This window comes from Myotis nattereri (genome assembly GCF_964212035.1).
Source record: "Myotis nattereri genome assembly, chromosome: 4".
Taxonomy (NCBI): domain Eukaryota; kingdom Metazoa; phylum Chordata; class Mammalia; order Chiroptera; family Vespertilionidae; genus Myotis; species Myotis nattereri.
In genome coordinates, this window is record NC_138079.1 from 65,072,391 (window position 1) to 65,088,611 (window position 16,221).

The 16,221-nt window shown below is 38.2% G+C and overlaps 1 protein-coding gene across 1 annotated transcript in view; it reads left to right on the forward strand.

Annotated features, from left to right (window-relative positions):
- Nucleotides 1-16,221, forward strand: part of WDR36 (WD repeat domain 36) — a 42,201-nt gene that overhangs the window by 8,006 nt on the left and 17,974 nt on the right. Inside the window, exons 5-13 of the mRNA XM_081090176.1 lie at nt 596-728; nt 2,346-2,400; nt 5,154-5,286; nt 5,545-5,720; nt 6,052-6,172; nt 6,544-6,609; nt 7,776-7,862; nt 8,969-9,114; nt 15,822-15,936. Coding sequence (XP_080946302.1) covers nt 596-728; nt 2,346-2,400; nt 5,154-5,286; nt 5,545-5,720; nt 6,052-6,172; nt 6,544-6,609; nt 7,776-7,862; nt 8,969-9,114; nt 15,822-15,936 — 1,032 coding nt within the window. The remainder of the gene's footprint in view (nt 1-595; nt 729-2,345; nt 2,401-5,153; nt 5,287-5,544; nt 5,721-6,051; nt 6,173-6,543; nt 6,610-7,775; nt 7,863-8,968; nt 9,115-15,821; nt 15,937-16,221) is intronic.

The window sequence follows — 16,221 nt, forward strand, 5'->3', positions numbered from 1 at the left end:
TTTAGTAAAAAATTGTTTTAATTATGGATGATCCATGTATGAAGTAGAAAACAAAATTTATACATAGGAATTTTAAACATGTATAACATTTCAAAACATGTTATAGGTTCTTCTGTGGAAATATGTGAGGGACATGTTCTTAATTTCACTGAGGTTTGCCTCTTACTTATTACATCTTTGAGGTAGTTGGCCCTTCATTTCCTGGAAGAGCTCAGAGCACTTCACGTGGAACATTCAGTATTGATTATAAAAATATTAAGGCTTATTTATTCCTATTGTCATTTTCTTTAAGTTCTTATTTTTCATTTCTATAAACCAATTTAGCAGTGAGAGACATTTTTAGTAATACTGATATTGGAACTTTTAGAAAATTTTTGACATTTTAAATTATATTTACAGATTGCCCCCATCACATTTATTTAATTTCTTACAGAATGTTTATAAGTTTGTAAAAATAAGTCTTTGATTTATATTAGTATATAAATCTTTGATGTGGTAGACTTATTTTAAGTGATGAATATATGGGTATATGAAAACATTTTGAACTAATTTATAAAAAATAATTACATGTTATTCATAACTTTTGCTTTTGTAGAAGAATATCTGCAATTGACTTTTGATAAATCGGTATTTAAAATTTCTGCAATTTTGCATCCAAGTACCTACTTGAATAAAATACTTCTTGGCAGTGAACAAGGAAGCCTGCAGTTGTGGAATGTGAAATCCAAGTGAGCACTTTATTTAGAGTATAGTATGGGTGGCTCCTACCTTATCTATTCCTACCTAATGGGTACTTAAGTCTCTCAATTCTCTCTGCCTTTATACGTTTACTTGGAGGGCTTTCAATAAATGTACATATTTTTGGAATTGTTACTTACGGCATCACATACATGAAAGTTTGGCATGTAGTCATAGCACATGGTAGGCAGCTTCATATATGCCCATTGAAAAGTATATACTAATGACCCTAGTCATTGTAAAAAAAAAAAAAAAAAAAAAAAAAAAACTCGTAACTATAGAGAAGGCTCTAGTAAAGTAACATAAGTCCAGAAAATAATTATAAGATTGTCACTGGGCAGCTTCTAGTAATTTAGTGGTAGCATTTAAGAATGGTTTCAGGCTAAAAGTACTCTTATCATCCATCACAAACATGATAGACATCTACTATAATATTATTGGTATAGCTGGAGGGCTAGATAAATGATTTTTGAGTACCTCTACCTATTATTTGAAGGTTTATCCAGAGAAAAAAGTGTCAGCTCAGGCTTCTTTACATAGTATTTAAAAAGCAAACAAAAACATGACCTCAAGCTCTGGATGGGTAGCTTAGTTGTTTAAGAGTGTTGTCACAATATGCCATGGTTGTGAGTTTGATCCCTGTCGGGGCACCTATAAGAATCAACCAGTGAATGCATAAGTGAAATAACAAATCATTCCTCTCTCCCTCTCTCCCCTCCCTCCCCTCCCCTTCCCTCCTTCCCTTCTTTTATCTCTCTAAAATCAATAATGTGTGTGTGTGTATGACTATCTAAATTATCCTTCCCAAAGCCCTTATCCATTCAAAAGAGAAAATAAGATAAAGGTTTTTTTGTAGTGTTTTTTTTTAAATATGTTTTTATTGATTTCAGAGAAAGGAAGGGAGAGGGAAATAGAAACATCATTGATAAAAGAGAATCATAAATTGGCTACCTCCTGCATATCCCCTTCCAGGGATCTAGCCCACACCCCAGGCATTGCCCTGACCAGGAATTGAACCACAACCTCCTGGTTCATGGGTTGCTGCTCAACCACTGAGCAACGATTATAACTCTGCTCCATGGGCTTAGTTATTTATGGCTTGATTCTGAAATTTAGAGCAGCTTCACTATTGCCATATAACAGTTATAGTATTGTAGTTATAACCCCTGTTGTTATGTTTCTAGAAAGGTTGCAGTGAAAAATGAGATTTGCCTATATTCTAAGATTGTTTTCTATTATAGCCTCTAATATAAAGTAGTTTTTATTCATGTTTTTTTTTTCTATTTAATTTTTTAAAGAGTTGGAATAGTATAGTAGTTATTAGCAGCTTGGGATTTGGAATTGATCTCTCCGGTTTCTGTCAATTATTAGCTACGGGATCTTAATTATTTCACATATTTAAGTTTCTTGGTTTCTTTATCTGAAAAGTGGTATAAGTTTATCTCATGGGATTGTTTTGAGTATTAAATGAGTTAATATGTATTTTTAGAATAGTGTGGGGCAGAGTAAGAACCTAATGATTATCACTTGCTCTTTTAATTTTTAATGTGTAGTTGATTTTGTTTTCCTCCCAGAAAAATAGCTTTCAACTGTTTTTCTTCTTGTAGTAAACTTCTATATACATTTCCGGGATGGAAAATTGGAGTGACGGCTCTTCAGCAGGTTAGTATTTTTTTTCAAAGAAGAAATGAATTTAGTTTCAGGGGTTGATTATATTTTTAGACCTAGACACAAAATAATATATAGACTAGTTTATCTTTATGAATATGCTCAAAATATTGTTTTGGAAATGTAATTGAAAACAGATAATAAAACCTTTGCCTATAAACTTTGTGGAAACTGTTTTGCCTGAAATTAGGTTCTTAACTAGTGGTTGCTGTGGAACTATGTTTACCAATCATTCTGCAAGCATGTAGTCTAGTGCCTTGAACGTAATCGAGATGAGTTGTTCATTGTGGGTCACACAGACATTTGTCAGGTTGTTAAGATTTGTAGCTTGAAATAATTGGGGCCCAAATACTAATACTTTTTTCTGGGCTCTTCCAGAAATAACTATTTGTTTTGAGTATAGACATGTCTGAATGAATGGAAGTATTTCTGCAGAGAATTGTATATGTATACTAGTAGCCCTGCGCACGAATCCGTGCGCCAGTAGGTCGCTGCCACCCTCCTGTAGCTCTCCGCCTGCTGCCCCGCTCTCCTGCAGCTCTCCACCCACTGCCCCGCCCTCCTGTAGCTCTCCACCCGCTGCCCTGCTCTCCTGTAGCTCTCCGCCTGCTGCCCCGCTCTCCTGCAGCTCTCCACCCGCTGCCCCGCCCTCCTGTAGCTCTCCACCTGCTGCCCCGCCCTCCTGTAGCTCTCCACCTGCTGCCCCGCTCTCCTGTAGCTCTCCACCTGCTGCCCCGCTCTCCTGTAGCTCTCCACCTGCTGCCCCGCTCTCCTGTAGCTCTCCACCTGCTGCCCCGCCCTCCTGTAGCTCTCCACCTGCTGCCCCCGCTCTCCTGTAGCTCTCTGCCTGCTGCACCGCCCTCCTGTAGCTCTCCACCCGCTGCCCTGCTCTCCTGTAGCTCTCCGCCTGCTGCCCCGCTCTCCTGTAGCTCTCCACCCACTGCCCCGCCCTCCTGTAGCTCTCCACCTGCTGCCCCACTCTCCTGTAGCTCTCTGCCTGCTGCCCAGCTCTCCTATAGTTCTCCGTCTCCTGCTTGCTTGCTGCCCTACCCTGTCCTGTCGCTCTCTGCCACCCGCTTATAGCCAGTAGGTCGCTGCCTCCCTCCTGTAGCTCCTCCCGCCCCTCTCCCCCCTACCCCCCTCATAGCTTGCTACCCTCCCCCTTCCTGTCGCTCTCCGCAGCCTGCTTGTACCTCGCTGGCCCACCCTCCTGCTGATCTGTGATGTGGTTGTGATGCGCCTGGTCATTACCCCTCAGGGTGTAATGTCTAATTAGCATATTCCTCTCTTATTATATAGGATTGGACACAACATGCTGCCAATATACCCTTGTCTTTCTCAATATCTGTTGTTTATACCTGTCTAATTTATATGCGTTTCTTCATTCTTTCTTACTGTCAACGTTGCTCTGTTTTTGCCTACCCAGAAAACCCCAAAGATATCAGATGATTGGGTCCCTTGAAGGCAAGGGATATACTTGTTTTAGTATCCATAGTATCTCACAGGGTCTTATGCATAGTGGTCATATGATAGCAAATTAATAAAATGTTGAGCTAGATTCCATTTTATAATGGTAGTAGAGGCCCGGTGCACGAAATTTGTGCACTCGGGCGGGCGGGGGGGGGGGCATCCCTCAGCCCGGCCTGCACCCTCTTGCAGTCCGGGAGCTCCTGGGGGAGGTCCGACTGATGGCTTAGGCCCCGTCCCCCTGGGGAGCGGGCCTAAGTCATCAGTCAGACATCCTTAGCACTGCTTTGGAGACAGGAGAGGCTCCTGCCACCGCCGCCAGCCATGAGTCCAACTCAGGGCTTCTGGTTGAGCGGCGCTCCCCCTGTAGGAGCATACTGATGACCAGGGGGCAGCCTCTGCGTTGATCATCTGCCCCCTGGTGGTCAGTATGCATCATAGCGACTGGTCGTTCGGCTGTTTAGTCAATTTGCATATTAGCCTTTTATTATATAGGATTGGGCATTGATCTTCTGTGCTAAAATAGAGAAACTTGTTATAGAGCCTGTATGTAAGATCATTATATAAAATGAAGATTATAATCGTAGGCGATTATAGCTGAAACAGACTAAGTTTAAAACTTTTTTGCCTTTTAACATATTTTATAGGTTTTTCCTGTTTTCCTCGAGTAAACAACTCTTCACTTCCTTTGTAGTTGGCCTTTTTTAAAAAAAATATATTTTATTGATTTTTTTTACAGAGAGGAAGGGAGAGGGATAGAGAGTTAGAAACATCAATGAGAGAGAAACATCAGTCGGCTGCCTCCTGCACACCCCCCACTGGGAATGTGCCCGCAGCCAAGGTACATGCCCTTGACCGGAATCAGACTGCAGGCCAATGCTCTATCCACTGAGCCAAACCTGTTAGGGCTGTAGTTGGCCGTTTATGTTGTCATGCATTGGCCTTTTATGTTCCTGTGCATATGGCAAGCCTTTATGTTTTCTAAGAATTGTCTTATTTTTCTGTTTACAACTAATCAGTGATCTATAGTGATTTCAGACATGAACTTCCGTTTCTGTTATGACTGTTTTCTTATCAAGTCAGCCATGTTTTGGGAAAGGGGAGGTGATGGTAACTACCAAATTTGAAGGTGAGAAATCACTTGGGGAGAAAATTATTCTTAAATACTTTTGTGCTAAATAACATGATTTCTTTTGATAACATGTAAATAAGGAAGCATATAATCAGGATTATTAAAGCTGTTTGAAAATATTTTAAAAGTTGAATCTTTTAATTTTTAGGCACCAGCTGTGGATGTTGTTGCTGTTGGTCTTATGTCGGGTCAGGTTATCATTCATAACATTAAGTTTGATGAAACATTAATGAAGTTTCGTCAAGACTGGGGACCTATTACTTCTATTTCATTTCGCACAGGTAACTCTTAATTATTGCTATGACTTAAGAACACTTAAAGTGCATTCATTACTCTTAAACTCACAGAAATTTTCTTAATAGATGTTTTTATAATTTAACAGAAAAGAATGAAATACTGAAGTATAAAGAGTCAAAGGAACATTGATAGATTCTTGGTGTATAGTCTTTTCTCACTTTATGGATTAAAAGGGTAGAAAGAAGAGTTACTTGATAATTTATGGTGCATGTTTTTGTTAATGTATTTTATTTTAATAACAGATGGTCATCCAATAATGGCAGCCGGAAGCCCATGTGGCCATATTGGACTCTGGGATCTTGAAGACAAAAAATTTATCAATCAAATGAGAAATGCACATTCTACAGCAATTGCCGGATTGACATTTCTCCATAGGGAGCCACTTCTTGTCACAAATGGCGCTGACAATGCTCTTAGGGTATTATGATTATTGTTGTTGTCATCTTCCTGGCTCATCTCTCCTACTCTTCAGGTTATTACAAGTCTGCTTTAATATTTTAGCCTGACACCTAGAAGGTGGAAGGAATGTGGAATAAGATACTGGTAGAGATGAAACAAAAACACAGCAGGTTACATTGATTGCTATGAAGTGAGAAAGCATTATAGTTTATCGCTCCCCTAACCCTCCACTGCAGGGTCAGCAGCCTGGCCAGCACTACCCAGTGCCAGTTGATTTATGTCAAAGATGATTTGGCTGCTTGCAGATAACTTACATTGTGGAAGAACCTTACCATTTTATTTCTTGGCAGGTATGGATATTTGATGGTCCCACTGGTGAAGGCCGGCTTTTGAGATTCAGAATGGGACATAGTGCTCCTCTTACCAAAATTAGATATTATGGACAAAATGGACAACAGATTCTTAGCGCAAGTGAGTTTCTGTGCATACTTGATTCCAGCAAGTATTGAGAACAGGGTGCTTAATCTTTATTAAGTTTGGTATTTGCACATTTTAAAATTCAAATGTCTCTTTGATTTACTCGGAAATGTGGGGAAAGGGTAAAAGGAAGTGAAGAAGAATGAGTTAACTTTGAACATTCAGGAAACATTGTAGATGATAATTATCTTCATTTGGAATGTCATTCTGTTTACTAATTCTGAGACAATGGTAATGCTTCATTCTATTCTTTGTTCTTAATAAGTGCACAATTGAATACTGTAATGAAGGATGTAAGATCTGTGATTTAGATGGTCCATGGTTTTGATGAAGCTTGATTAGGCATTTTCTATATATGTCAACAGGTCAAGATGGAACTCTTCAGTCATTTTCCACAATACATGAAAAATTTAACAAGAGTTTGGGACATGGTAGGTCATTTGCAAGGTAGAAAAAAAAAACTGTTGGTCACAAAAGAAACGTTTCAAGATTCTGTGAGATTACCAGAAGAGGTTTTATTGATACATTTTTCTCTTAATAAAATTAAAAAACCCTTGTATAAAGGGCAGTAGTAAGATTCCTAAGATCAGTGTTGCTATAGAAGTGGTTGAGGTGCTGCTGTAAGATTATTGAAGAGTTAGACATCTTTGGTGTAAAAACGTATGGCTGCTACCCCAAAGACGTTGATGCTCTAGCTTGAGCCATCTGTAAAGAGTAGAATTTTAAAGATGGAAAGGAGCTTAGAGAAAGCAAGTATCCCATCTTTTTGTAAATAGGGCACATTTTGTTCTCTGTCCCTTACAAGGGTTCCCCAGCATTTGAAAGATTTTGTTTGCTAAACAAAAATGTTTCCCAGTTTTAGTCATAATTACTCTTCTTTGTAAGCTAATGTCCTAGCTCTTCATGCATGTATATACTTACAGATGAATTTCAGGATCATTTAAAAATCAATATCCAAAATAATTTCTCTTAAATTGAAGAAATTTGATATCCTTAAGAATCTTCACGTCTAGCAATATGGTATCTCCTCATTCAAGTCGTCTTTTCATTTCCTGAGTGAATTCTTTTTGGTTTTCCTCTTGTTGTCCTACATAGTTAAGATCACTCAGTGGTATTTTACATATCTTAATAGGATTTTCTAATATTATTTTGCTAACATGAATGGGATTTTTGTTGCAGTAAGAAATATAATGTAATACAAAAATATATAATATTTATATTATAATGATATTAAATATTGCTGCATTGTAGGGAACTTGCTGATCTTTTTTACTTGTATTGGTCCAGTATCTGATCCAGTGAAACTATTATTACTTTTAATAATTATTTGGCTGTTTCTCTTAATTGACATGACTGTATCACCATTCACCTGCAAAAAATATTTTTACCATCTTTTATAAATTATTTATATATCATAGTTTAATTTTTTATGGCATTACTTAGCTAAACTTGACAAGCAATTTAATGATAGTGGTAATAACATCTTTATTTTGCTTCTGACTTCTTGAACTTTATAGTTATGTGACAGTGAATAACTTTTATGTACATTTCATTAAGAAGGATTCATAGCTATATTCCCCTCTCCCCCCAACCCTAGGATTAATAAATAAAAAAAGAGTTAAACGTAAAGGACTTCAAAATACCCTGTCAGTGAGACTTCCGCCCATCACAAAGTTTGCAGCTGGTAAATAACTTCTTACTGTGTTTTGAGAAGTTCTGCTTTGTCATTTATTTCCTACTGTACATTTCTTTATCTTTTTCTATTTTAATAGATGTTTTTGCAAATATTAATAAGCATCTGGAAGGTAACCCAAGTGCATGCTAATCTTGTGTGAAGACTGAAAAAGAGTTATTTATAATTTGAACTTGTTATCTATTAATTTCAGGCTTTGCTCATTTCTAAGAGCTATTAATAAACTATTTGATATATCACTTTGTAGCCCTTTTTATTCTGTCATATGCCTAATATAATGAAATTCACTAGTATAAAAAGGCAAGATCTGAGGACACAGCGCTCTGACTAACTTAATAAAGATCTGAATACACTGAAATCTTAAAATAAACTCTCATTTGAGCAGTGCTTCATTCAAAGAAGTAATCTGAAGAAAAATGCATAGGTAATGGGATTATTGATTGAAAACTATCATAGAAAAACGATATAAGCACCATTTTGACTTCAAGGTTATTTTAACAATCTGATGACTGATATTTTTTTAAAACTTTAATTTTGACCATCCTCCTTTCTGGTTTTTATCTTAGAACCAAGTGACATTTCTAAAACATCTGAATCATGTCACTCATCTTAAAAATCTTTCAGTGGCCCCTTATTACCTTTAGGGTGAATCTCCTTTCTTTACATGGCTTTCAAGACGCTTGGCCACGTGGCCCCAGTTGCCCTGCCTCCTCTCACCCCTCAAGAAAATGCTTCACTTACTTGCTGTTCTTAATTTTGTTCAGGTTACTCTTGGACCTGTGCGTACCCTTCTATCTCATCCAGTTAATTTTTCCTTGTTTTACTGCTTTTTTCATGGAGCCATTTATTGTTCTTCCCAAATTTCTTAGCAAACTTCCTGAGTGCTCTTATAAGGCACAATCATACTTTACTGTAATTTCTGCTGATCAGAATCTCTTATTGGATTACAAGCTCATAACTATCAGGAAATTACATGTTTATAATTGTGTCTCTAATGTCTAATGATAACATGGAAGATTAGATGCTTAATAAATGATAGGTGAAGAAATGAATGGGGGAATGAAAGCAATTGGTTTATGATTTTAATTATGTTTTAGAGGAAGCTCGTGAAAGTGACTGGGATGGTATTATTGCTTGCCATCAGAGTAAGCTATCTTGCTCAACCTGGAACTATCAAAGATCTACAATAGGCTCTTACTTTCTCAAGCCAAAAGAGCTGAAGAAAGATGACATTACTGCAACAGTAAGTGAGCTTGTTTTAAGAGTATTTCCCCCCATAAAACCATCTTGTAATCTTGTTATACTCAGCTTCATTGATGATAATATTGGTTGAAAGAACATAAGCATTTTCAAATTAGTCCCTAATAGTATTAAGTTTTCCAGCTTACAGAGAATTACTTTAGGTTTAAGTTAAGCTTTGCTTAATCAGATGTAGTATGTTGGTTTCTTACATTTTGTTACTCATATAGGATTACTCAGAATACCCTTTGAAGATTATTTCAGCATTGATTAATATATATATATAATTAATATATATATACATATATATGTATATATATACATATATATACACACACACACACACACACACACACAAATATACGTTTTAATATGTTTGATTGATTTTAAAGAGAGAGGAAGGGGGAGAGAGAGAGAGAAAAGCATCAATGTGAGAGAAACATATTTGGTTGTCTCCCATATCTGCCCATCAGGGATGGAACTAGTAACCCTTTGGTGCACGGGATAAAGCTCCATCCAACTGAGCCATATCAGCCAGAACTATTCATATATTTCTTCACCTGAATTATGTTGAGTGTACAGTATTGTATTCAATAAATATGAATTTGAAGGTTTCTTCCCCTCTTTATTTTCATCCTTCCATCCTTCCTTGATTTCTTTTACTATATGAGTAGGATTTAGGTAAATCTTTAATGAGTAATAGGTGTAGAAGTTATTTAAATCCTTTATTTCTTGTTTTTTCGTGTATGTGTATTGTGATAAATGCCTTTTAGAGAAACTCTGATTGAGTACAGTCTAAGCATATTTAAATACAAGCTTTACATTTAAATGCCAGTGTTTATTTGTGAGTTCTTACTCCTCTTTGAAATTTCATTTTTGTTTTCTTTTGTTAATATGTGAATTTTCTGTTAGGTTGAGATTTAAGATATAGAGAAAGATGTCAAGTTTGGTTTGCAGAAATATTGCCTCTGCTTTTTCTTAAACAGTTTTATTGAGATATAATTCACTCATTTAAAGTATATAATTAACTCAGTGGTTTTAAGTATATTAATAGAATTGGTGCAGTCATCACAAAAATTTTATCAATCTAATTTTAGAACATTCCCATCACCTCAAAATGAAATCCTATACTTATAAGAAACCATCTGTATTCTCTCACTTTTTCCCTTTCCCATCTCCCTAACCTAGACAATCACAAGTTACTTTTTATCCCTATACTGTACTGGAGGCCTGATGCAGGAAATTCGTGCAAGAGTAGGCCTTCCTTCTCCAGGCTGCTGGCATCGGCTTCCCTCTGGCACCCAGGACCCTGGCTTCCCTCGCAGCCCCGGCTTCGTCCGGAAGGTCATCCAGTCTAATTAGCATATTATGCCTTTATTATTATAGATAGACTAGAGGCCCGGTGCACAGGGTCCCTCAGCCTGGCCTGCAGGGATCAGGCCTAAACCTGCTCTCCCACATCCCCTGAGGGCTCCCGGATTGCAAAAGGATGGTTCATGGGTGACACACCCCAGAGTCGGGCTTCTTCTTCTCTGGTTCTGGGTGCGTCACCCAAGAACCGCAGCTGCCACATTGAGCGTCTGCCCCCTGGTGGTCAGTGTGCGTCATAGCTACCGGCCTATAAATAGCTTAGGTTTTTAGGCTATCTAATAAAGAAGGAATATGCAAATTGACCATCACACTGTCACAAAGATGGCGGCGCCCAGTCCCCTAAGCCCTGCAGGAGTCCCCCAGTCCTTTCAGCCCTGCCGGCGGTGCAGCAGGCGCACAGTGCAGCCGGACCCGCCCTCAGCCCCCCAACTGCCCAGGGCCGGCCTGAGGCACAGGCAAGCCTCAGATGGCCGTGCTGAGGAACCCCCCACTAATGCATGAATTTTCATGCACCGGGCCTCTAGTATACAGTGGGGCCTTGACTTACGAGTTTAATTCATTCTGTGACTGTGCTCATAACTCAAATCACTCGTATGTCAAATTACTGACGTTCGCTGCACCAGCTAGTGGTGGGATATCTGAAGCTGGCTCATAACCCGAATTTTAGCTCGCAACTTAAAGCAAAAAATCGGCCAAGAGACGGCTCATATCTCGAAAAACTCGTTAGTGGGGACACTCGTAAGTCAAGGCCCCACTGTCTATAGATTTGCCTATTCTGGCCATCTACACTAATAAAAGACAAACATGCAAATTGACTGTATCTTCACTATGCCTTAAGCCATGCCCACTGGGCAATCAGAGCAACTATATGCAAATTAACCCAACCAAGATGGCAGCCAGCAGCCATGGAGCTGGAGCAAGCAGGAGGCTTGATTGCCCCAGTGATGGAGGAAGCCAAGCTTCCCACCTGCCACAGCCGGCTCTGAGCTTCACTCAAGGCAACAAAGTTTCAATTATAGGAGATAAATAAACCCCAGATACCTGCTTTCAGTCGGCCGTGACCACGGAACTGGAGCGAGCAGGAGGCTTGGGTTTCCCCTGGCAATGGAGGAAGCCAATCTTCCCGCCCATCCTGGCCGGCTCTGAGCTCCACTCAAGGCTACAAAGTTTCAATTATAGACGGTAAATAAATCTCAGAAGAAAAAGAAAAAGAAAAAAAGGAGAGGCTGGGAGCTTCCGTCGCCGGGGGGCTTGACCAGCCTGAAAATGGCCCTCAGCCCCTCACCCAGACTGGCCAGGCACCCCAGTGGGGACCTCCCACCCTAAAGGGGGTGTGGCCAGCCTGAAAACAGCCATCATCCCCTCACCCAGGCTAGCCAAACCTCCATGGGGTGAGGGTCCCCACTGGGGCGGGCTTGACCAGCCTGCAAACAGCCATCAGCCCCTCACCCAGGCTAGCCAAACCTCCACGGGGTGAGGGTCCCCACTGGGGGGGGCTTGACCAGCCTGCAAACACCCATTAGCCCCTCACCCAGGCTGGCAGGCACCCACCAGCCGGCCCCCACCTATGCACCAGGCTTCTATCCTATATAATAAAAGGGTAATATGCAAATTGACCCTAACAGCAGAAAGACTGGGAATGACTGGTCACTATGACACATACTGACCACCAGGGGGCAGATGCTCAATGCAGGAGCTGTCCCCTGGTGGTCAGTGCGCTCCTACAGGGGGAGCTCTGCTCAGCCACAAGCCAGGCTGATGGCTGCCAGCACAGCAGTGGTGGCGGGAGCCTCTCCTGCCTCCTCAGCAGCACTAAGGATGTCCTGCTGCAGCTTAGGTCTGCTCCCTGCTGGTAAGTGGACATCCCCCGAGGACTGCCAGACTGCCAGAGGGATGTCTGACTGCCAGTTTGGGCCTGATCCCCCAGGGAGCGGGCCTAAGCCAATAGCTGGACATCCTCCAAGGGGTTGCAGACTGCAAGAGGGCATAGGCCAGGCTGAGGGATCCTCCCGAGTGCACAAATTTTTGTGCACCGGGCCTCTAGTTTCACATAAAGGGAATCATGCAATATATGATCTTTGTGATTGGCTTCTTTTACTTAGCATAATGTTTTCAAGATGCATCCATGTTGTAGCTTGTATCAAAACTGTATACTTTTTATTGCTGAATAATACTCCATTTTGTGTATAAACCTCATTTTGGTTAGCCATTGGTCAGTTAATTGATGGACATTTGTGTTGTTCCTACTTTTTGGCTATCAGTACTGCTTATGAACATTGGTGTACAGATTTTTATGTGGACATGTGTTTTATTTCTCTGCATTTATATCTAAGAAGAATGATTAAGTCATAGTATAACTCTCTTTAACATTTTTGAGGAACTGTCAACCGGTTTTTCAAAAAAGCTGCATTTCTAACCAGCAATGTATAGAGGTTCCAAATTCTATACATCCTAGCCTTATTACTGTCTGTTCCTTTGATTATTGCCATCCTAGTGAGTATCTCATTGTGGTTTTAATTTGCATTTCCCCAATGACTTAATTATGGTGAACATTTTTCATGTGCTTATTGGCTGTTTGTGTATTTTCTTTGGAGAAATGTTTATTAAATCCTTTGCCCATTGTTTAATGGAATTATTTATCTTTTTATTATTGAGTTTTAATAGCTCTTTATATAATCCAGGTACAAGTACCTTATTAGATACATGATTTGTAGATATTTTCTCCCATTCTATGGGCCATCATTTTGTTTTCTTGCTGGTATCATTTTCTGCCTAAGATTTTTTAATTTTATTGAAGTCTAACCTATTTTTTTTTATATATACTGCTCGTGGTTTTAGAAAAATCATTGCTTAACCCAAGGCCATGGAGATTTACCCCTGTGATTTCTTATAAGAGTTTCATAGTCTTAGCTGTTACTTTTGATCTATAATCATTTCTGAGTTAATATCTAGTTGTTCAGCATCATTTGTTCAGAAGATTATTCTTTTACCATTGAATGATCTTGGCACCCTTGCCCAAAATCATTTGACATTATGTGAGGGTTTACTTCTGGACACTCAGTTCTCTTTTATTGTTCTATATATCCATCTTTATGCCAGTACCAAACTGTCTTGATTATGGTACCTTTTACCTTTGTAGTAAGTTTTGAATTCAGGAAGATTGAATCTTCCAAGTTTATTCTCCTGCTCTCCTCCACCCCACAAGATTGTTTTGGCTATTCTGGTCCCTTGCATTTCCATATGAGTTTTAGGATGAGCTTGTCCGTATCTGCAAAGAAAGCAGCTAGGGTTTTGAAAATACTTATTAAAAATTTAACTCCACATTTGATCCTATTTTGTGCAAGTTTATTTGTAAGTATGTATGCTCTATTAACCATAGCACAAAAATCCAATCTTAAGATTTTATACTATTTTCTTAACAATAGAGATTCTGTCTTAAGTGTCTTAAGTTTACCTGCTCAATTTTGAGTAGCGGTTGTGATAGTAGTGGTAATGATAATTACAGTTAATAGGTAATTACAGTTAATAGGTTTTCTATGCTTGCTTTGTTCTAGTGTCTCTGCCTAGCACATATTATTGTATATTATTCTCACAACAATCCTATGATATGGTCTATTGTTAGCCTCTTTTTATTGACAATAAAACTGAGGCTTAATATAATGAGTAAAATGTCTAAGGTCAGTAAAGCTAGTAAATGGAAGAGCTGGGATTTGAACCTAGGACTATTCAATTTAGAACCTGTGTTCTTAACTCACAGCCTATAATGATGACTCATAGATCACTGAGTATATGAATATTAAGTGTATGTATATACTTAGTCATATGTTTGGCAAAACTCAGCTACCTGGAACAAAATCAGTAACCAGTAAGTAATAAACAGTAGTATTTATTAGACAGCCCATGCACTAAAGTACAATTTGTTACTCAAAGGTAACCCTCTCTCAGTTTACTCATTTTGCTTTGTTTATGCTGCCTTTGATAAGAGATTAGCATGAATAAATAAGAAAAGGAGATTACAGAAGCAGGCCCACTAACAACAGTAAATTTTATTAAAATGAATACAAGTTCACCCAGGCTGGTGTGGCTCAGTTGGTTGGACATCATCATCCTATGCACCAAAAGATTCAGTTCCATTCCTGGTCAGGGCACATGCCTACGTTGTGGGCTCAGTTCCCCAGTAGCTGATCTATATTTTGCTCTCCCATGGATATTTCTCTATTTTTCTCCCTCTCCTTTCCTCTCAGAATTAATTAAAATAAGTAAATACAAATTATAAAAAGTATAGCAAGCACGTTGAGGTCCTTTGCTACTTGTAGATTATAGCCTAGTATCTCCATTAGTTCCTGATATTATAACTACAATATAGTGTAAACATTTATGAGTTTTTCAAAGTCGGTAAGATTATGTTTATGTTCTGTTTAGAAAGAGAGAATGCTTTTTTTAAGATTAGTTCATAATATATATTTTTATGGAATAAGCTTTAATTATCTAGAAAAATAATGTAAGTGGGGCATACTTATGTAAATGCTATGTAAGTATGTCTTGACTTGGGTCATAGTGTATCTGAGTCATAGCCTCTAATAAATTTTTTATTTTAGGTTTTAGAAGTTTATTTCTTTAGGCATAAATTTAGCAGTATTTTCAATTCTTCCTTGGGTGGGTAATATCAGACTGACACACAGTGGCAATCAGGGATTTCTCTGGTCACAACCCAATATAGAACCAGTCTCATGTTTTTAACATAGAAAAAAAGACACCTCATCAATACAATATTGACTGACACTTTTAAAAAAGTATTAAGATATGAGTTTATTTTAGAGAAACTGCTTATAAACTAATGTTTTCTATGTAATGCCTTGTGTATTCTCTTCCCAATATGTCATAATTAAAATATTTTGAGCTTTTTTATTGGACATTCTAATGGTAGGTTTTTAGTTTTGTATAGCTGTAGAAGCAATTAAAAAGTAAGGTAAGATAAAGACAAATTCAGGAATGGAATGCACTGTGGTGAATAAATTAAAAATTGAAGGCCAGCTGATAACACAATTATTCTGACTTTGTAAATTTCAACTGAGTTTCCTTGGTTATGTTTTATGGTCTTGGATAATAATTTCTTCATACTTCTTAGAGAAAGGAGTTAGAATCAAGCAGATATGTCTTAGATATCCAAATATAGGAATGTTTAAGAAAATTACTGAACTAATTAATTTATCATGCCATGCTTTATTTTAAAAAAGAATAAGGTAATTAGTGGATTAAAAAAACACTATGGAAGCTTAAGTACAATAAAAATGTTAGTTAATTGCTGTGTCACTTGTGTTTAATATTTTTTCCCCTAAGGCAGTGGATATAACTTCTTGTGGAAACTTTGCTGTAATTGGTCTCTCATCAGGATCTGTAGATGTATATAACATGCAGTCTGGTATACATCGAGGAAGGTTTGGTGAGGATCAAGGTATTGCATGTTTTTCTTTTTCTTATTAAAAAAATAATATAGATAGGTACGAGGCTAATAACTCATTGGCATGTATTAAATTCTTAACTGCCAGCCATTTTGCTACAGTTATTGATGGGCTATTGTCAACTCCATATGACAGATACTGCCATTACATCTTATAGCCACCATGTTGAAATACTCAGAGAATTAAGTCACAGATGTTAAAGGAAAGTAGATAATATACAAATTAAAATTTTTGTTTTCTTCTTGCTTTGAGCAGAAAATCTTAACTTTTTTTTGAAA